The following is a 23,051-nucleotide window of genomic DNA, read 5'->3' as shown; positions in this document are numbered from 1 at the left end:
GGTTCTCCGGGGCTTCCAGGGCCAGTGGGCGCTCCAGCACCACCCTCTGCACTGCCCGTGCCGTCGTCTGGGGCCTGCATGGCTCTACGTATTTCATTTTTATCATTGTGTGTTTGTCTCTGTGTTTTGTTTGCAAGACACAAAACCCTTCATCCACAAATAGATTTATGTTTTATGCCCCTGAAGACATTTCTTAGATTCAAGGACAGTAAGGAATTTTTGGTCTGTCATTTTTATTCTTTTTAATTTAATTTGTAATTTTTTTCTGTGTTATGTTTTATCCTCACTCACCTCTTTTAGATATGTTCTGTGATTTAATCACGTTTGCATTCCCATTGTCACTTTGAAACCTGCTGTGAATCTTCTTTTATAGTTGCCTCTGTTTACTGGTCTGTGTGTTCCTCTTAGACCTATTCAATGTCACACAATCTGGGGTAAAACTCAGGCTCCACTATCACTGAAGTTTTGGCAAGATATTTATTGAAAGATGAAGAACAATTCTGTTTTCATAGTTTACTGTGGATTCATGGATAAATTTATGAAAAAGAGTTAGAATGGCATGTAGTGGGTAGTAAATGTTCAAAAAGAATTATTGTTTCTGTTCATGGTGTTAGAAGTTGTAATTTCTACAATATTCTTTAATTTCAAAGTCATCCATGATTTCCTCTTTTTTTTTTAATTTTTGGAATTTAATAGTGTGGCTCTTGAACTGAGATGTTGGCATCACTTGCAAGCTCATGAGAAATGTAGAAACTCAGACCCCACATAGAAATTCCAATCAGAATATGAATTTTAATAAGAGGTTCACTTCATTGTCATACACATTAACACTGGAGAAGTAGACCTCTAGCTCACCGTTACTTTTCCATTATTCTATCCCTGTCTTTATGTTTGTAGTACATTATTTTGGTAACAGTAGCTTTATAGTATTCTTTAAATCAGTAAGTGTGGTACCACCAACACACTATTCAGTTTCAAGATTGTTCTGGGCACGTGTTATCCTGTGACATCCATATGAATGTTAGGGTGGTTTTGATCTTTCTGCCAAAATTGGCACTGGGATTTTGATAAGATTATTTTAAAGGTTATGTTATTGTTTGATCTCCATTTTATTCATTTCTGTTTTTTCTTTTTTAATTCCTTCCTTTACTAAATTTCAGCTATGTTTCTTCTTTTTCTAGTTCCTTGTAGTGTAATGTTAGTTTTACTTTATTTCAAATTTCTCTTTTTTTAAAAAGATTTTATTTATTTATTTGAGAGAGAGAATGAGCAGGGAGGGGGCAGAGGGAAAGGGAGCAGCAGACTCCCCGCTGATCAGGGAGCCTGATGTAGAGCTTCACCCAGGACGCTGGGATCATGACCTGAGCCAAAGGCAGGGGCCCGACCTACTGAGCCACCCCGGCGCCCCTGAATTTTTTCTTAACTCAAGCATTATATCATAAAATAATGGAAAATTGAAAGTCTAGGAGGGAAAATTCACAGAAATAAACAATAAAAGTGATGTCCAATAAATAAAATAGCATAAAAATTAAAATACGGATCCTTTAGTGTTTTCTATACATCATGTCGTCTGTGAACAGAAGTAGTTTCTCTTTTCCTTTTTCAGTTGGATTACTTTTATATATTTTTTTCTTGCCTAATTGTTCTGACTATAAAATCCACTACTATGCTGAATCGAAGTGGTGAAGTCACTTCAGTACCTTGTTTCTGATCATACAGAAGGCTTCATTCTTTTACTATTGGATATGTTAGATTTCAGCTTTTAGTACATACATGGCCTTTATTAGGCTGAGCTGATTTCCTTTTATTCCTACTACTGAGTGTTTTAAATCATGAAACAGTGTCCAGTATGCTCACTTTCTCCTTCTGCATGAATAAATGTGATCATGTCATGTTTGATCTTCATTGTTTTCATGTGCTGTCCTAAATTTATAGATTTCTTTTTGTTGAAACACCCTGAATTCCAGGAAGAGTTCCCACTTAATTATGTTGTAAAATTTGCTCTTGATTCATGTTGTTTCCTTTTATTGGGGAGTTTACATGACTATTCGTCTCAGTAGTAATTTTTAGTCTTCTTTGCTTATAGTGTCTTTCTTGGCTTTATTATTGTGTCACAGAGAGTGTTTTACAATTTCCTTTCTCTTCACTCCTTGGAAATGTTATAGGAGATTTAAAGTACTTTCTCATTGTTTGTTTGAATAATCGAGACTATTCATCTGGCATAGGACTTTCCTTTGTTAGGAGCTTTTTTTTTTATTACTTTTTCAATCTACTTAGTAGTGGTAGATCAGTGGAGACTTTTTTTTCCCCCTCTGTGATTGAGTCAGGTAGGTTATACCTTTTTGGAAATTTACACTTTTTTTTTTATCTCTCTTTGTGGGCATATAATTATCCATCACTGCTTCTTTTAATTGGCTTTATTTCCATGCTATCGGTTACTCTGCTTTCACTTCTTCACTTTTGATTTTACTGGTCTTCTCTCTGTCATTCTTCCATGATTTACTTAAAAGTATGTCAATTTTGTGGATCTCTTCTGAAAACCACCTCTCCCTATTGTAGATATTTTTCTGTTTTTGCTATATCCTATTTTGTTGATTTCTCTTTTAAGTTTCCTTCCTTTCTTCTAGTTTTGAGCTGAGATAGTACTTTTCCTGATTTTTTGAGGTATAGGAAAGTGATGGGTGCTCCAGCATGACAAGACTTCAGAACTATATGTTAGGCTATGTGGTCAGTATGTTGTCTGCAAGTTTATGTCTCCCTGGAGGAATAAAGCCCCAATGATTCCATCAGCCATCTTACTGAAGTTCTCTGATTGATTTTATTTTTGCATATTAGACATTTGCATTATATTCATCTGAAAATAGTAAGTGGAATGATCTTACTTTTCTCTTATTCAATATCTTTCAGCTGTATCTTCAAATGGCACCCAGAGTTTCCTGCCAACATTGTGCATAGAAGCTTCTTTCCAAAATGTGGCAGTACATAGATATAAACATAGTGCCCTTGAGAATTTACACTTCATGGTAGACTGTAACAATGATGGGGAGAGTGAAGAGCATCAAATATATCATGAAGGACATATCCAAACTGAGACAACTGCGCATAATATGAATCTCACTGCCCAAAATGGTGAAGGATATAAAACATTTTGGAAAACATCCCTTCTTAAGTCTGCTACTTCTGCAAAGCAGTGTGTTTCTATATACAAGGGCTCAAATCAAATGATTAAACATACATATTTGCAGAACGAAAAGTTGGAAAATCTGGAAAGTTGCCTAGTTCATGCTGAAAATAATTATTTCAACCATTTTGAAAGTAGGATTGGATTGACCTTTGAGTCAAATATTTCTGAAAATCAGAGATTTAAAAATGAAGAACAAAGTGCTGAGTGGGATTCATTTGAGAGGTCCTTCACCGAGGAGTTAACCCTACAAAATTACCAGGGCATTTTCAATGAAAACAGAATTCCTCAATGCAGTGAATCTGAGGAAAAATTTAACCCAGGTTCAAATGTTAATACATGTCTGAGGACTCATTTTCCAGAAAACCATTATGAATATGATAAATGTGTGGAAGTCTTTTATCAAAGCTCCAACCTTATTATACATAATAGCATCCCTATGGAAGAGAATCATTATGAATATAATGAATGTGAGAAAGCTCTTAACCAGTCTTCCAGTGTTGGTGATTATCAGAGTATTCATGTGGGAAAAGACTCATACAGATGTTATAAACCTGGGAATATGTTCAGTCAGTCATCAAGACTAAATATACATAACACAATTGGTACTGAACAAAAAAGTTACATTTGTAAGGAATGTGGCAAAGCCTTTGACTGGCACTCAACGCTGTGTCAACATCAGCCAATGTATATTGGAGGAAAACCTTACAAATATGAGGAATGTGGCAAGGTTTTTATCCACCACTCACACTTTACACAACATGACAGAATTCGTACTGGAGAGAAAATCTACCAATGTAAAGAATGTGGCAAGTGCTTTAACCATCATTCAAATCTTAGTCGCCATTACAGAATTCATACTGGAGAGAAACCTTACCAATGTAAAGAATGTGGCATGGCCTTTAACCAGCACTCAGTGCTTACTCGACATCACAGAATTCATACTGGAGAGAAACCTTACCAATGTAAAGAATGTGGCAAGGCCTTCAACCAGCACTCAAACCTTACTCAACATCACAGAATTCATACTAGAGAGAAACCTTATCAATGTAAAGAATGTGGCCAGGTCTTTAACCATCACTCAAGCCTTACTCAACATCACAGAATTCATAGTGGAGAAAAACCTTATCAATGTAAAGAATGTGGCCAAGCCTTTAACCAGCACTCAAACCTTACCCGACATCACAGAATTCATACTGGAGAGAAACCTTACCAATGTAAAGAATGTGGCAAGGCCTTTAACCAGCACTCAAAGCTTACCGAACATCACAGAATTCATACTGGAGAGAAACCGTTCATTTGTACAGAATGTGGTCAAGCCTTTAACCGGCACTCACACCTGACTCGACATCACAGAATTCATACTGGAGAGAAACCTTACCAATGTAAAGAATGTGGCAAGGCCTTTAACCAGCACTCAAAGCTTACTGAACATCACAGAATTCATACTGGAGAAAAACCTTACATATGCAAAGAATGTGGCAAGGCGTTTAACCGACACTCACACCTGACTCGACATCACAGAATTCATTTTGGACAGAAACCTTACATATGTAAGGAATGTGGCCATGCCTTTATCCAGCACTCACACCTGAGTCAGCATCACAGAATTCATACCTGAGGGAAAGCTTACCAAAGTAAAGAATGTGGGAAGGCCTTTAATCACTGTTCAACCTTTACTCATTATCACAGAATTCATAGTGGAGCAAACCTTACAATTTTAAAGAGTGTGAGAAAACTTTTAAGGACTACTCACCCCGTACTCCACATTAGAGAATTCACAGTGGAGAGTAACCATAAAATTGTAAAGAATGTGGAAAAGCTTTTAAGCAATGGTAATTCCTGATCAGAGAAAGTGTATTGGAGAAGATTTTGAAATATGAAGAATTTTGCAAGCCCTTTACTCAGAGGTCACGTTTCATTCAACATCACAGAATTCATACTGGGGAAGAACTTATAAATGTAAAGAACATGGGAAAGCTTTTAGAACTGCTCAACCCTTTTCAGCATCTCAGAGTTTATACTGAGGAGAAACGTTACAAAGTTAAAGGGTGTCACAAGCCTCTATCTGGAACTCACAACTTAACATCATAGCAATCATACAGCATAGATAAATGTAAAATGTAGAGAAAGTTGCAGTGCCTTTAACTGGAATTCAGTCTATACTCAGTATCCCAAAATGCACACTAGATTCAAACCCTAGAAACATAAACATAATCAAGGAGGAAAGACCTTCATTTTAAATATTCACTGTAGCAAACACCAGAGAGTGCATAAAGGTAAGTTACTTGAAAGATGTAAATATTTAGAAATGTATGTAAGTAAACATCAAATGTCAATAAATATCACAGAAATCAAGTAGAAAGCAGTACATGAGTCAGTCTACTCAGACATTACATCAAAATACTCATTATAAGGACTAATACAAAGTTAAACACTTAGAAAATGTATATGCTATTATGCTTCAAAAGAACAAGTGGATGGATTTTTGCGTAGATATCATTGATTTCAGTATGTCCTTGTTTTTGTTTTTGATTGTGTTGTTGTTTTTTGGGTTTTTTTTTATTTTGTTTTTGTTTTGGTTCATCGACCCTATCTGGGATTTGTGACTAGCAAATATTAACATATTTGTACTCTCAAATCACTTCAGAAAATTCATTTACTCCTAGTGGGTTTGTGAAAGTATGTGGCTGATTGTTGTTGCATCAAAGATATGAGATGCCCTTCTTCGTTAGGTGGGACTCATGCATATCTAAGTGTCCATGGAAGAAGAGAGACAATATAATATATAATATATGAAGAAAATCTAAATGGAGATGCTGTTTGTGGCTATAACATTAATGTCAGTTATGATGGAAGAAGTGTTCAGAACATCATTATTCTCCATTTATTAAAACTAAAGAACTTCCTGGATATTATAAATAAAATATTTTCTCATCTGGTCTTTGAGAAAAAAGAGGTGCCAGTCCAGTAAAATACTGATGTATCTTCATAATTAGCTATAGTTAGAAGTAGAGGATGTCAGGTGATGTGCTTGAAATGAAGAAATCCTCAAAGATACCAAAAGAGGGGAACTCTTTCCTAAAACGGCATAGGATTACACATATAAAATTTTTAAGAATGATCTCATGCCTGAAAACAATGGAAATCACTACTCCCACATCATGATATCAGCACACAAATGCTTTTTAATGCTTGTATTCCGTATTTCCAAAAAGGATTATACAGTGGATTTGAAATGTATAACTTAGTCTGTGTGTGAACGTAATATATTTTAATTAATAAAACATAATGATTTTTAACATGTTATCATGGATGAGTAGTAAATGAAGTGTTATCCCACCATCAATGTTAACCTATCTCATTTTATATAAGGTTGTAGGCAACTGATGAAATCTATCACTTATTTAGTAATCGTGTGGAATAACATACCTAGTAGTCCATTTCCTCGGTGGCCTTAAAGTTTAAATGATGTCTGATTACTTTCCCTCTTGTTTATCTACTGTATCATTTTCTCCTCTTTGGGACTAGTAGGATATTATAACAGACATATTACAGATTATGTGGGGGTCTTACTGAGTGATTAGCTCAAGTACTCCATGATACTGCTACTTGGCATCCATTTTGTGTTGACAGTACTTTCGCAGGGGACTTGAATTGACAGCAGCCTCTCTCACTAGTGCATTCCCTAGACAATACCCTGCAGAGTCGCCAGTTAATGTAACCTCTGACATGACATTCCCAATCCACCCTTGTGAGCAACCATGTCCCCTATCTACCATGACTTTCCCCTCGTGTGTCCCTTAGAGAAGACTCTCACAGAGCTTACCTAAACCTGTTTTAGTTTTAATGGCCCAATCTGGATATAGCCCTGGGACTCTAAAGCACTGCACCATGGCCCCTAATAAAGGTATGTGCCCCACTTCAGACATGGGGGTGTTGTTTTGATGTTTCTATGAAGTAAAGACGCACTTACAACAGTGCTTGGTGTATAATAGATACCCATAAGTAGGAGAAACCTATTCCAATAGGAGTGATGCTGTAGCCCCAAGTAAGGGATAGAAAATACAGAGGATGAAGAATTGGCATAAATTCTGCACGTGGAGGAGGACACCTGTCCCAGGTTGCACACCTGACTCCCTGGATTTAGAAAAAATAACATCTGCTTGTTTATTTCCTAGTTATCTCCAGATCTCCAGTTCTATTTATCCTGATTTTTATTTCCAGCTACATAGGCATCACAGACATTCTTCTTTGCCTCTGTTGTGGCTAGAGTATCTTCAGTAAATGCTTCATTGAGATGAGAAAGACATAAGGCCAATGGGTATAAATTGAGACATTTAGCACTGGGTTGGGGGATGTGAATATAAGTAATACATGATGATGGCACCAAACTTAGAAAAGCAAGACCTATTAAAATGTGAAGAACTCCTTCTAATGTGGGGAGGGAAGCAGAGGTGGTTCCCTCCAGCCACTCCAAAGGCACAGGCAGCTCTTGGTGGTGTCTTCTAATGAATAAATATAATGGACATAAGGAATTGGCAAATGTGGGTTCCTGAGGATTAGGGAAGTTCTACTTTGTGTTCATGATTTAATTGAATTCCTTTGTGTGAATGAGGACCAGATGCTGTTAGATAACGATGATGACTGATTGCTCAGGCCTAGATTAGTGGCATAGGATGGGAATAGGGGCAGTTGGATGATGCAGACATTGCGGGTATAGCTTAATAATGTCACATGGCGCGTGGCTGTCGAAGATGAAGACTTCTGGACACTGTAATAAACGGGATCAGCAAGGTGTGTGCTGTGTTTGCAGAAAGCGCTAGTATCCCAGGTATATAACCCCAACACAGGTTAGATCCACTGTAGGTGGATGATATTTCAGGGAAGGTGATGTACTGCTGTGCGGGACCTTCTTCCCTTTAGTCAGTGCCATGATGAGTATAGTCCCGTGCTCTGGCTCTGGCTGTTGCATGGATTTGTTAAAGGAGCAGTTCAATAGTCGGTGGCAGTGGACATTTCTACTTCAAGCAGTCTAGCCCAAGTGTTCATTGACTGAGAAATGATTAAAGAAGATATGAGATATATATAATGAAATATTACATGGCCATAAAAAGAAATTCAATCTTTCTATTTGCAATGACATGGAGGGAGCTAGAGTGTATTATGCTAAGTGAATGAAATCAGAGAAAGACAGATACCATAGGATTTCACTCATGTGGCATATAAGAAACAAACGAGCAAAGGGGAAAAAAGAAGACCGGCAAATCATGAGAGACTCTTTCAACTATAGAGAAGAAACTGATGGATACCAGTGTGGAGCTGGATTGGAGAATGGGTTAAATAAGTGATGGGAATGAAGGTATGCATTTTGTTGTTGAGAACTGGGTATTGTATGGAATTGTACAATCACTATTGTACATGTGGAACTAATATTACATTGTATGTTAACTAACTGGAATTTAAATAAAAGCTTTTAAAAAATGTTTTGCTTTTTACAAATATAAGAAAACTTTTAAGTTAACTGACATGCAGCATTGGCAGAAAATATACCTTTGTAAAAAAATGAAAGATTTATCTTTCCTCCATTCCTGATTCCTCCAGAATTCAGAAAATCTCAGTAACTCTTGGGCGCCTGGGTGGCTCAGTTGGTTAAGCCACTACCTTCGGCTCAGGTCATGATCCTGGAGTCCCGGGATCGAGTCCCGCATCAGGCTCCCTGCTCAGCAGGGAGTCTGCTTCTCCCTCTGACCCTCTTCCCTCTCATGCTCTCTCTCTCTCATTCTCTCTCTCTCAAATAAAATCTTTTAAAAAAAATCTCAGTAACTCTTCTATTTTTATGCCAATATGTGTATTTGCATAATTTCAGTAAAAATCTGTTCTCATTGTGGTAAGACACAGTCAGAAACACTGGTTATATAGCCAAGGCTTTGACTAGAATGTTCTTGCTAAGAAAGAGCTGCATAGACTCAGATATGATGAGACAGCTGTGAGGAACTAAGATTGAACTATATCGAGTCAATAAAGCCTCCTTGGAAATATCAGCCTGATACTTTGCTTACAGAATTCCCCACAGTTTACCAGGTGAGCAAGGAAGATCACTTCCCAACAGCTGCAGGAACCTCAGGATATTTAGGGGACTTCATGAAGACAGAAATTCACTCAAATCTGTAGTTATTGTAGGCAAAGTCTGGTGGCAAGTATTTTGCTTGGCTTATGGCCTAGAGAAGCTATTGAAAGTTCAATCTAGAGATTGCTTATGCAAAGTTCCAACAAAGCTGTTTTGTTTTGTTTTGTTTTTTAGCATTTATGTATTCATTTAAGAGAGAGGATCAGGGGAGAGGGAGAGGGGGACAAGCAGACTCCCGCTGAGCAGGGAGCCCAAGGCGGGACTTGGTCCCAGGACCCTGAGATCATGACCTGAGCCGAAACCAAGACTCAGATGCCCAACAGACTGAAAACAGCCCTGAAAGCTGTTTTTAAGGAGTCTATAGGTCAACCTCTATTCTTCCTGCACTTATGTGAATAATCAAGCCAATTTTTTTTTTTTTTTTACTTAGACTTGTTTTGCAATCAAATTACTGTCAATTTGGTTATCTTTGGTAAAAATGCAGGTCAGTATAGAGAAAAACTATATTTCAATAACACATCTTTATAGATACTAGATTTTAATACTATTCTTCATCAGCTAAACTACATCCTGACTTCTAGTGTCCTCCGGTGCCTGGCTACAAGTCCCTAAACATTTTTATTTTTCTCCCACCTTTCTGACTTGGAATCATTTGAGAACTAAAATTGCCTTTTTTCCTGAATCTCTGCAAATTTAATATGAATGACTTGATAGGGGCAACTGGGTAGCTCAGTTGTTAAGCGTCTGCCTTTGGCTCAGGTCGTGATCCCAGGGTCCTGGGATCGAGTCCATCGGGCTCCCTGCTCGGCAGGAAGCCTGCTTCTCCCTCTCCCAATACCCCTGCTTGTGTTCCCTCTCTCGCTGTGTCTCTGTCAAATAAATAAATAAAATCTTTTAAAAAAATATGAATGACTTGATAGAAAGAAATTGTCATAATAGCTCATGTATAGACAGTCTTAAGGCTGTCGCTCGGGCGCCTGGGTGGCTCAGTTGGTTAAGCGACTGCCTTCGGCTCAGGTCATGATCCTGGAGTCGCGGGATCAAGTCCCGCATGGGGCTCCCTGCTCGGCGGGGAGTCTGCTTCTCCTTCTGACCCTCTTCCCTCTCATGCTCTCTGTCTCTCATTCTCTCTCTCTCTCTCAAATAAATAAATAAAAAATCTAAAAAAAAAAAGGCTGTCCCTCTATGGGCCACTGAAATACTACCAAGGTAGTATTTAAACTATAAACCAGGGGGCGCCTGGGTGGCTCAGTTGGTTAAGCCACTGCCTTCGGCTCAGGTCATGATCCTGGAGTCCCGGGATCGAGTCCCGCATCAGGCTCCCTGCTCAGCGGGGAGTCTGCCTCTCCCTCTGACCCTCCCCCCTCTCATGTGCTTTCTCTCTCTCATTCTTTCTCTCAAATAAATAAATAAAATCTTTTAAAAAAAAAACAAACTATAAACCAGGAAGATCTGTCAGGTTGCCCCTACCTGCCCTCACTCTGTCTGAAGATGCTTCAAATCTGACATCCAGAAGTGTGCTCAACTGGCTACCTTTAGAAGTCAGAACCTGGCTTAATATTCTATCTAATCATGAAGCATAGTTCATTTGTTTTCATATAAATGCCTCATTTAATCACATTACTTGTGTCACAGGGCTAACTTTGAAAAGTACATCTTTATCACTGGCTCCTAAAATGAAGTTAACTGAACTGACCTATTGTCAGGAGTAAAATGTTGGATCAGTGACATGAAATAATCGATCAGGTCAACTTTTAATATGTGAAACTCCCAACCCCCAGAATGTGTCATTTTGGCCTGTGGATGACTTTTGAGTCGAAGGTACCCGAGAACCTGCAGACTCCAGAGAACATCCCCCGCTCCCGCCTTAACCCCATAGAAGAATCTAAATGGGGGGGAGGGTCTTTCAGTGACAAAGTTTATCTTAGTTACCCAACTATAAGGTAGGACAAACATCTAATTACCAAACAGTTGCTCTTCTTACCGCCCTGTGAAGGGTTTGTCTTTCCTGTGAATCTCCAAGTCCCGACCCTCTTTTCCTTAGTTCAAGATGACATTTTTACCTCATCTTCCCTGACAGTCTTTTGAATTTCCATGTCTCTGTGGACTCCCTGTGTTTTCACATATTTAATTTGGTAGTTTCCTGTTAATGTCTCCTGTCAATTTGATTCTTCGTCCAGGTAGAAGGGTGTTTGAAGGGACATGAATTCTTATTCTCTGACAGAGTATTTAATTTTAGTTCCTCATTTCCTGGCATCCTATTTATTTCTTTATTTGAGAGAGAGAGCGCGCAAGCTGGGGGGAGGAGCAGAGGGATGAGGAGTAAGGTGCTCCATCCCAGGACCCCAGGGTCATGACCTGAGCTTAAGGCAGATGCTTAACTGGCTGAGCCAATCAGGCGCCCTTCCTGGCATCTTTTGTTTTTGTTTTTTATTGTTATGTTAATCACCATACATTACATCAGTAGCTTTTGATGTAGTGTTCCATGATTCATTGTTTGTGCATAACACCAGTGCTCCACGCAGAACGTGCCCTCTTTAATACCCATCACCAGGCTAACCCATCCCCCCACCCCACCCTTCCTGGCATCTTAATGAAATAAAAATATGGTGGAGCAATATGAAGTACTTTTATAGGAGTTGACATTTTCGAGGTCAATTTTTGTCACCGTTTCAGTAGGTCCCTTTTTTGTTTCCTTCATGGATACTATCTTGTCAGTGTTTCCTTTAAAATCTTCTTAGTAGCAATCAAAATAGGTATTCCACTCAACTTGTATAGTTTAGTAGATCACTCTCTCAAGGAGGATGCATAAGTACACAAATTAAGTATTTCAAGGGGGTCTTCATTTAGGCCACTTCAGCATTAATTTAATCATTAGTATAGTTTTCTATTTATTTAGATACTTGCAAATATCTAATCCTTGTGTGTAAAACATGAATCCTACCAGATTGCTGGAAGGTGGTTCTCCATCACTTTTTTCCCATTGTGATGGTTTCTCTTCCATCCTAGCGGGCTGAAATGCTCAGCACTTCCTAAGGGGATTTCGCTGTGAATGAATGTGCTAATTAGAGTGATTGGTCCCTCAGTGTCACCCTAGAGATGATTGATTGTATTTTGTGTCTTGGTTTTTTCTGGAGTTAGCCTGGCTAAATTTTAAGTGCTCAGCATGCTAAGTGGCTGATTCTTCTATGCTTCCCCCGATGGAGCAACTAAATCATTTGTACTGTGAACGGGAATCCCTGTGAGATGGCTGCTGGGTGCTGAAGCTGACCTTGTCATACTGAGAGAAGCTAATGTCCTTTGTCTTTGGATTCATTCAGAAACTCATCTACAGAATGCAACAAGCATTTAGATTGGCCACATTGTGAAGAACTTTAAAATTCTAAGGAGATGCTTCTGTGCCACAGACCTGCAGTCTGCTTCTCCTGACACAAAACTATATGGTGGGCCATGCAGTATTAGAAAAGAAAGTCATCTTCCTTTTAGTGAAGTCATAACTGAACAGCCTATTTTGTAACATGCAGCCTAATGGGCTGCAAGTGGAGAGCTAGATCAGACACACTGATTCCCATTGCTGGCCAAAAAACAACTTCAACTACACAAGCACACAACCAGAACCACAAAATTCTCAGATTCTGTAACCTATTATAACCAATAGAGGACTAGTCCTCACTGGATTCAGTTTATCATGAAACTCCAACCAAGTAATAAGAAATTTGTTATTGCTGATCCTCTACCAAGAGAGGTCTTCCCAGCCAGATGCCTTGTTTCTCTCATTGCAAAATCAAAGTGCTGTAGTCAAGACTCATTTCACTTTTTCCTTCATAATCTTTTTTTTTTTTTTTTTTTTTAGATTTTATTCACTTATTTGACAGAGGGAGACACAGCGAGAGAGGGAGCCCAAGCAGGGGGAGTGGGAGAGGGAGAAACCGGCTTCCAGCTGAGCAGGGAGCCTGATGCGGGGCTCGATCCCAGGACCCTGGGATCATGACCTGAGCCAAAGGCAGACACTTAACGACTGAGCCACCCAGGCACCCCTCCTTCATAATCTTTTTAAAGCTAAAGTTTTGATATGCACAGTCCTTTTAAACTAAACTTTTTTGTTGTTTTTCATAACAGTTTAACTCTAAATTTTATTTTGTTCATTTAAAATAGAGCAATTGGGATGCCTGGGTGGTTTGGTCAGTTGGGCGTCTGCCTTCGGCTCAGGTCGTGATCCCAGGGTCCTGGGATTGAGCCCCATGTTGGGCTCCCTGCTCAGTGGGGGAGTCTGCTTCTCCCTCTCCCTCTGCTTCTCTCCCCAGCTTGTGCTCTCTCTCTCCCTCAAATAAATAAAAATAACTTTAAGAAAAAATAAAAGTTACAATACAATAATGGTTTTTGACACGAATTTTTGATTACATATATATTTGTAGGTTGAGACCAAATGGGCCAAGCCTTGGGCCGGCGACATTTGTGATGTATCAGAATAAATGTAAAGGGGTCACAAATATTACAGTCCTGAAAAGCTCTTTGCTTTATAAATGCTTTCCTTCTGGTGCTCTATATAATGAGATATATTAAACTAACAACTTGTATATATAGTATGTCCACATTTCCTAGGAACTTCTCTTGAATCCATTTTTAACAACGAATATTGTACAGGTTGGGCAATTATACTCTTCAGACCAATACAGTCCAGATTGGATAAACTTATAAAGTAAATTTTAAACCTCAGTGTTCTTCTATATTCAAGCCCAAAGCACATCAGTGCTAGTGTAGGGCTCAGAAGGGAAATATGTTTCTCCTGAGTATTTGAGAAAATGTGAAGACCTTTTGAGAAAATCTAAGAAACATAATAATCCTAGCCTGCTATCACTAAGGAAAAAGTACCTCATTCACTCTTTCATGCTGTGATTTACTGGCCCCTACTGACTTCCAAATTGGATCACTGTAGTAAGTTATCTATGCTGGTATCTCTGAAAGTAAGCCCTGGGATCCATATTTGTTTTGTGTTCTTAAATCAGTAAGAATAATAGATTTGATGGTGTGAAATTAGAAGTGTCAAGGGGTTTCTTTAGTGACTGAGCAAAATGATGTCTGCAATTTATTGTGACGTGTTTTCACTATATGTGCTTTGTACATGTCATATTTGTTTCACTATAGATTAAATTCTTGTTCCTTGATTTGTATTGTTATATATCTAATATTTTATTGATGTGAAAATCAAATTGTGTCATAAAAATCTCTCTAGATTTAAGCAGATTTGAAAATGTTATGTTAAACAGGATTGCTGGAGGGGAGGGGAATGGGGTATGATTCAAGGAGGGCATGTGATGTGATGAGCACTGAATATTATACAAGACTGACAAATCATAGGCCTGTACCTCTGAAACCAATAATATATTATATGTTAATTAATTGAATTTAAATTAAAAATGTTTTTAAAAAAAGAAAAATGTTATTTTACAAAAAAAAAAAACATTTACAGGTAGGATTCAGCCTTCCATTGCCCTTCATTGCCTTATTGTTAGAATAAAGTGAATTTGAACAATTCTATTGTCATAAACTCATCACACAGAATAGAAATGGTGTGATTTTGTGGTCTAAGGTGAAACTGGAAAAAACAGAAATGAAAATGTATGTAAACCCACGAGGTCATGTTAGCAGATGTTAGTTGATACCTTCTGGTGCCCCTTCACCTGATACACCAGAGTTGTATCCCATCTCAAAAGATTTCAAATGAGAAAAAATACCTTTCTTCTTTATGTTAGAGGTTTTATTAGTTGCATCTGGTAGTTATATCTGTAGAGTAGTGCTGATTAAGTACTTACAAGTTAGCGGATTTACATTCCTATGTCTTGAGCGTAGGCAACATATTCCTTGGCTGGTACAGCTGTGCCTGGAGCCATATGACCTGTAGTTTGGATTCTTTCATCTGAATTGACAAGATCCATGCTGGCTTCATTTTTGTGTTGATCCTATCAGGGAGCATTAATTTCCATCCCCTTCAAGGCCCTTCTAGATGAACGAAGAATCCAGTTGAAATGAGACAATTAACAGGAGATCATATTAAATTTCCTAAGTATGAGGAACCCTCATAGACATGGAAATCCCAAAGACATTCAGGCAAAATGAGGTGTTTATGACATCCTGAAGTATGGAGGTGAGTCTGGGACTTTCAAGTGGAGAAATGCACTTCACAGAGAAATAAGAGCAGGGGTACCTGGGTGTCTCAGTCATTTGAGTGTCTGACCCTTGATTTTGGTTCAGGTCATGATCTCGGGTGGTAAGATAGAGCCCCGTGTCCAGCTCCACACTCAGCAGGAGTCTGCTTGGGATTTTCTCTCTCTCTCTCCTGCCCTTTCCCCCTGCTTGTGCACACTATAAATAAATAAACAAACAAACACTTAAAAAAAAAAAGATGTTTGTTAATTAAATACTTGCCCTGTCACCCAGATAAAATTTATCTCTGGTAATACCCCATATTCTTTGAAAGACCCCCAATTTAGATTCCTCTACATAGTTACAGAGGGGAGTATATTTCTCTTGGGCCTCCAGGATATCAATTGCCTTTATTGCAAAAGAATGTTCATGCCAAGGTATCCTATCTTGGGGCAGTGTACCCTTGGTCCCTACAAAACTTTGCTTTAATGTGGTCTCTGTATGTAGACGACTGTGTTATATTACATAAACTCTCGGTCAGATAACCCTGGTTGAAACCTAGTTTCTTCCATTTATGTTTGTCAAAATACTCTCATAAAAGAGAAACAAATTGGTCTTATAAATTATCTTGGTGTTTTCTTTGTTGTTTGTTTGAATTAACTTGTACAAATTGTTATGATGCTATCTAGTGACTAGTAAATGTTTAAAAAGGATTGTTATTGGGGCGCCTGGGTGGCTCAGTCATTAAGTGTCTGCCTTAGGCTCAGGTCATGGTCCCAGGGTCCTGGGAGCCTGCTTCTCCCTCTCCCACTCCCCCTGCTTGTGCGCTTTCTCTCTCTCTCTCTGTCAAATAAAAAAATAAAATCTTTAAAGAAAAAATAAATGAAAAGGATTGTTGTTGCCATTCTTCATAGTCTAGCAGAACCTATAATTGCTATAAAATCATTCCATTCGAGGGCGCCTGGGTGGCTCAGTCGTTAAGCGTCTGCCTTCGGCTCAGGTCATGATCGAGTCCCACATCGGGCTCCCTGCTCCGCGGGAAGCCTGCTTCTCCCTCTCCCACTCCCCCTGCTTGTGTTCCTACTCTCACTGTGTCTCTCTCTGTCAAATAAATAAATAAATAAGTAAATAAGTAAATAAATAAATAAAAAATCATTCCATTCGAACTCCTCAATAACGGTATTTGGGGAAACCATTTTTCTAGAATTCCACGATGTACTCTCTTCTCTACTGAGGACGATACTAGATTGAAATTTAAAGAATTCAACAAAATTCATATTCCTATTTTTAAAATAAATGAGTTTTGGGGCACCAGGGTGGCTCAGTTGGTTAAGCATCTGACTTCGGCTCAGGTCATGGTCCCAGGGTCCTGGGATCGAGCCCCGCATCCGGCTCCCTGCTCCGCGGGAAGCCCGCTTCTCCCTCTCCCACTCTTGTGCTCTCTCTCTCTCTGTCAAATAAATAAATAAAATCTTTAGAAAATAATAAAATAAAAATTAAAAAAATCTAAGCCAGACCTGTTCACCTCTTTGGAGTCAAGAAGGAACCCTAGGATGTGAAGAGAAAGGAGCCTTACCTTCAGGTAGGTGGGAATGAGTAAAGCAGATGACACCGGTGAATCGCAAAGGTCGAGCAAGAGACCACAGCTTCAAATATGATTCGGGAAGCACTACTTAAAATAATTTTCTCAAAATGTATCTGAATTGTGGTATGACCAATACTCAAATGTTTTATATAGCAGTACTCAGCAAATTTTAAAACAATCATGGTCTTTCTTTATTCAGAAATGTTTGTTGTGGTTGTTGCTTCTAAATGATGAATTACAGCCCTGGCATTCTGTGTCAGAGTTGGAATATCTCTTAATAACAAATTCTCTGAGGTCATTGAAATGCTCCCCCATGAAATTTTTATTGGAGCATTTTATGATTGACTATAATGAATCTTCTGAGCTATTTGTAACACATAACACATTCTAGTGCTTCAAATGCTTGCTTTTCTTGAGTGCACGGTCTCAGTTTATAATTATTGTTATATGGAAGGATCCTATTATAACAGCATATTTGTTTTATTCAGAATTATTGTGGTTGAAATTTCTCTTATTCTTTTGCAATTCAATAAGAAAGCTTCATTTTTAATAGTAGCTTCTACAGCATTAATGAATTGTGCTTTTCTTTTTTAATCTATATTTTATAGTTGTTTTTTTTTTAAAGGTTTTATTTATTTACTTGACAGAGACACAGCGAGAGAGGGAACACAAGCAGGGGGAGCGGGAGAGGGAGAAGCAGGCTTCCCGCGGAGCAGGGAGCCCGATGTGGGGCTCGATCCCAGGACCCTGGGATCATGACCTGAGCCGAAGGCAGACGCTCAACGACTGAGCCACCCAGGCGCCCCTGTTTTATAGTTTTGAATAACAATGTTTAACTCAGGACTTAGAAGACAGTGTAGGGCTTAATTGAAATACAAATCAGCCATATGTCAATAGCCAATAAAATTGTGTGTGTATTTGTTTGTATAAATGTTACCCGTACATTGTTGGTTCCTGACTTACCTTGTTTGTTTTTTTTCTTGGTCAGTTGTCAGTGGTGGTTTTATATTGTGTGTTTATCCTGGGTGAGTTGTGATATGGAATTAATGTCATCAGCTATTTGTGGATTAATTCATATTCCCTTTGAGAATGAAATGCCTTTTCGAATTGAATGTAATTTTTAAAAACTCATATATCTATCATTTTTATGTGTCATAATTTATTCTTAATTGTGGTCAAAAGTATATGCCATGAAATTTACTATATTCAGTATTTTTAACTAAAGTGTTAGGTGCATTTACATTATTGGAAAACTAATCTTTGGGATTTTTTTTTTTTTAAGATTTTATTTATTTATTTGAGAGAGAGAGAATGAGAGATAGAGAGTACGAGAGGGAAGAGGGTCAGAGGGAGAAGCAGACTCCCTGCTGAGCAGGGAGCCCGATGCGGGACTCGATCCCGGGACTCCAGGATCATGACCTGAGCCGAAGGCAGTCACCCAACCAACTGAGCCACCCAGGCGCCCCGGGATTTTCTTTTTTTTTAAGATTTTATTTATTTGACAGAAAGAGAGCACAAGCAGGGGGAGTGGCAGGAAGGGGGAGAGGGAGAAGCGGAGTCCCCACTGAGCAGGGAGCCCAATGCAGGGCTCGATCCCAGGACCCTGGGAGGCAGATGCTTAACCAACTGAGCCACCCAGGTGCCCCAATCTTTGGGTTTTTCTCACCTTGTAAAACTGTAACTCATGCCTGTTAAGCAGCCACTTCTACATTTGTCTCTATTCTATGCCCCTGGCACTCATTCTCTCTTTCTTTCCTCCCTCCTTCCCTCCCTTCCTTTCTTCCTTCCCTTCTTAGTGCAGTTCATGACATTAGGTGAGTCACTTAGGTGAAATCATAGTGTATCTCTCTCTGTGACTCATTTATTTCACTTAACACCATCACGTTTTAACCATGTTATATAATGTGACAAGAAGGGGCGCCTGGGTGGCTCAGTCGTTAAGCATCTGCCTTGGGCTTAGGTCATGATCCCAGGGTCCCGGGATCGAGCCCCACATCAGGCTCCCTGCTCGGTGGGAAGCCTGCCTCTCCCTCTCCCACTCCCCCTGCTTGTGTTCCCTCTCTCACTGTCACTCTCTGTCAAATAAATAAATAAAGTGTTTTAAATAAATAGATAAAATAATAAAAGATAAAATAAAAAACAATATGACAAGTTGTGTTTCTTTTTTCAAAGCTGAATATTATTCTAGTGAATGTATATGCTACATTTTCTTTTTTTAAATTTCTTTTTTTTTTTCTTTTTAAATAAAAAGGCAGACGCTTAACAACTGAGCCACCCAGGCACCCTATGCTACATTTTCTTTATCCATTCATGAACATTTATGTTGCTTTCATTTATTATTGGCTTTTCTGAATGATGCTGCTGTGAATCTGCTTGTGCAAATACCTCTTGCAAATCCTGCTTTGAATTCTTTTGGTTATATACTGTCAAGTGGGATGGCTGATCATATAATAATATGATTTCAAAAGTTTTGAGGAATGTCCATTCCGTTTTCCATTGTCATTGCTCCATTTGCATTTCCTCTAGCAGTGCATAAGGGTTTCAATCTCTCTTCATCCTTTCCAACACATGTAGGTTTTTTGTTTTTTTAATAGTGGGATCTGAACAGGTGTGAGGTGATGGCTCACCATTGATATGTGTTTCTCTAGTGAATAGTGGTTTTGAACATCTTTCGTATGCCTTGTCCATTTCTATATCTTTCTTGGATTCTGACCATTAAAAACTTTGTCCAGTTCTTAATCATGCTGGTTGCTGTTTGGTTGTCATTGCAAAAGTTCTTTCTCTATTCTAGATGTTAAATCCTTATGCTCGAGAAGCTCAGCAAAAAATTTCCCTGCATTTTTCAGGTTGCCTTTTCATTCCACTGAATGTTTCCTTAGAATTACTTTCTCTGGGGGTGGGGCACCTGGGTGACCCAGTGAGTTAAGTGTCTGATTTAGGCTCAGGTCATGATCTCAGGCTCCTGGGATGGAGCCTGGAGTCCAGCTCTGCCCTTAGCGGGGATTCTGCTCTCTCTTCTCCCTCTCCCTCTGCCCCTTCCCTGCTCATGTGCTTGTGCACTCTCTCCTCTCTCAAATAAATAAATAAAATCTTAAAAAATAGATGACTTTTTCTGATTCCCATATGTTTGAATATATTCTGTTTCTTTCATTAGTCTCAAAGTATTTAATGGTTGTTTTCTTTAATTTCATTTTAACCCATTGATTGTTCTAAAGTGTGTTGTTAAATTTCCAACTATTTGTGGCATTTCCAATTTCCCATCTGCTGTTCATTCTTAGTTTCATTCCATGGTGGTCAGAAAAGATACTGTTGATATTAATCTTCTTAAATTTTCAAGACTTTTTTTGTAGACAGTTTGCCTACACTAGAGAATGTTCCATGTGTGATTGAGAAGATTGTATATTCTGCTCTTGCTTGGTGTAGTGTTCTGTGTATGTCCATTATATGTAATTGGCCTTTTGTGAGGACTTGATCTTCAGTAATTACCAAGGTATTTATAATGGAGACAAACTTATGAATGCAGTGAATCTGGTAAGAATATTAACAAGGGTCAAATGTATGTATTGAAAAAGCAAATCTAAATAAACATCTGAGAATTCACAGCAAAAATCATGAAGACTATAGCACCTTTCAGACTTTAATCTAAATCACATTATTTATTATGGAGAATAAGCCAAAGTTAAAACACTCAGCTCATTTAGAGTAGAGTCTTCAAAATGCGGGGTTAGGGGCTCTGACCTCTGCGCAGTTGAAATAAGGGTATCACTTTTGATTCCCCCCAAGTTTAACTATTCGTAGACTACTGTTGACCAGAAATCTTACTGAGAACATAAAAAGTTTGATCAACCCATATTTTGAATGTTATGAGTAAAACCATCAAAACTACAACTCAGATCATTATATCAGAGAAACAAGACTGGGTGTTGAATGCTTGTGATCTGTCTTTTAACCAAGATCATATAGTGATTTCGCAGTGGTTTCTTTAGACTGTGTTTGAAGTTAATATATTTTAATTAATGGAGCTGAATGTTTTTTCATGTGTTAACACCGATGTGTAATGAAGGAAGTGTTATCCTTGCACCAACCTTAACCTGCTCCACATTAAACGAGGCTGTAGGTAAACTGACTGTAACAACCAAGTATTGTTGAACCTCTAACACATGGCTTTCGACTCTGCATATCCACTTACATGCATATTTTTTTACAATACATTACTGTAAGTGTATTTCCTCTTCCCTCTGACTTTCTTAATAACATTTTCTTTCCTTTACCTTATTTTATTTTAAGATCACATATAATACATATAACATAGGAAATAATGTGTTAATTGACTGTTTATGTTTTGAGTGAGGTTTCTGGTCAACAGGCTATTAGAAGCTATGTTTGGGGGGGTGAAAAGTTATACATGGATTTCCAGCAGCTGGGGCATTGAGAACCCAGCCCCTGCATTGTTCCAGAGTCGGTTAATGCAGTGGGAACACATCACAAGGATTCCCTTTTTCCAGTAGCCTTAAACCTCAAGTAATTTGAAATTACTTCTCCCACATTTATGTACTGTATCTTTTCCTCCTTTTTGTAACTACTAAGACATTATGATGGTTCTAATATAGATGATATAGCAGTAGAATTGAGAGAATTGCTTCTTGGTATTGCTGCCTTAGACTCCAGGCTGCCTGCAGGAGGTGTGAGCTGATACTTGCTCCTCCTAGTAGCAAAAAAAATTAGATAACAGCCCTCAAACTCACAAGCTAGTGTAAGTTCCTGATACGACAACCCCAGCAGCCCTTGTGAATAACACTCTCCACTCCCAGTATATTTCCCTTGTGCACTCCGACAGAGTATATCATATTCCACTCATTTGGGTTTGAAATGTGCCTTCTAGACTTTGTCCTGGAACTATAAGGCAGTCCAACCATGGACCCTAATAAAGGCATCTGCCCCAATTCCTGCCACTTTCTCTACCTACACTCCTCATTGACCCCCTCATGTAGCCCTTCCAAGCATATTATATACATCCTCTAGGATCTATGAGTAATAGACTTATCTTTTTAAATTTCTTCTGTGTTCTTTATTGAATGATGGCTCACCATCCAATGCCCAGGGCCTCTACTTAACAAATGCTAATTTAAAGAAGTCAATGCAAATATAATTATAAGCCATACCTGCAGAATTCTAAATCAGTATTTATAAAATCTTATTCTATAATATTCTTTGCTCATATCCTTTTTCTGAATGTATTGAACATAAAAGATTCCATGGTTTCTATATGCATGGAACACAAATGTAAATATACTAAGTTTAAGATTCAATTTAGGGGTAACAGAACTAATGAAGGAAATGTTTTTGTGTTTATGTGTACCTATATCTTCAGAAGAAAAGGGAATTGGATCAATATAGGTAATACCAAATTTCAAAATTGATGATTTCCTAGCAAACATAAATGTTATAGAATCATAATAATTTCTCTACATTGCATTGAACTTACTTCTTTCAAATCTCATGACTCTTTGGTGTAAGAATCTGCTCATGCAAATCCTGTCTTGTCTACCTGTCTATTATTTGTGGGGGATATACTCTTTCTTCCTTGTTCCAATGTTCATGGACCATTGCTTATATGACTTGCTCAGGGATTTTAAGAATGGTTTGCATTGAATTAGTTGATATTCAGAAATTCATTCAAATGGGAGTAATTCCTCTGTGAGCATATTGAGTTGCATGTTGTGTAATTGATATATTTCATTTCTTCCTTCTCAGTTTGACAAGAACATTAAGTCTGCTTCCTTTAGTTATTCTTTCCTTCACTTTTGATAAATGATATCATCTAAGTTCACATTACTGTAACAATTTAATTAGGTGGAAGCGTGGAGACTTCATGAGTCATGGGTTGTTTTGATATTTCTTTGAAGTGAACAAACATGGGACAATGATGGGTGTGTAGTAGCTTTTCTATACTTAGGAAGATAATACTATTCCATTAGTAGTAAAATTACTGCCCCAAGTAAGAGATGAAA

The 23,051-nt window shown here is 38.3% G+C and overlaps 1 protein-coding gene across 1 annotated transcript in view; it reads left to right on the top strand.

Moving 5' to 3' along the window:
* Positions 1-8,932, top strand: part of LOC114202951 (uncharacterized) — a 34,062-nt gene extending 25,130 nt beyond the window's left edge. Inside the window, exon 4 of the mRNA XM_028096344.2 lies at positions 2,908-8,932. Coding sequence (XP_027952145.1) covers positions 2,908-4,802 — 1,895 coding nt within the window. The 3' untranslated portion in view covers positions 4,803-8,932. The remainder of the gene's footprint in view (positions 1-2,907) is intronic.
* Positions 8,933-23,051: the final 14,119 nt, after the last annotated feature.

This window comes from Eumetopias jubatus, unplaced genomic scaffold (assembly GCF_037043125.1).
Source record: "Eumetopias jubatus isolate StellerSeaLion01/CBP00866 unplaced genomic scaffold, mEumJub1_p1.0 scaffold_10, whole genome shotgun sequence".
NCBI lineage: Eukaryota > Metazoa > Chordata > Mammalia > Carnivora > Otariidae > Eumetopias > Eumetopias jubatus.
The sequence above is the reverse complement of the archived record's forward strand: the minus strand, read 5'-3'. Positions and strand labels throughout refer to the sequence as shown.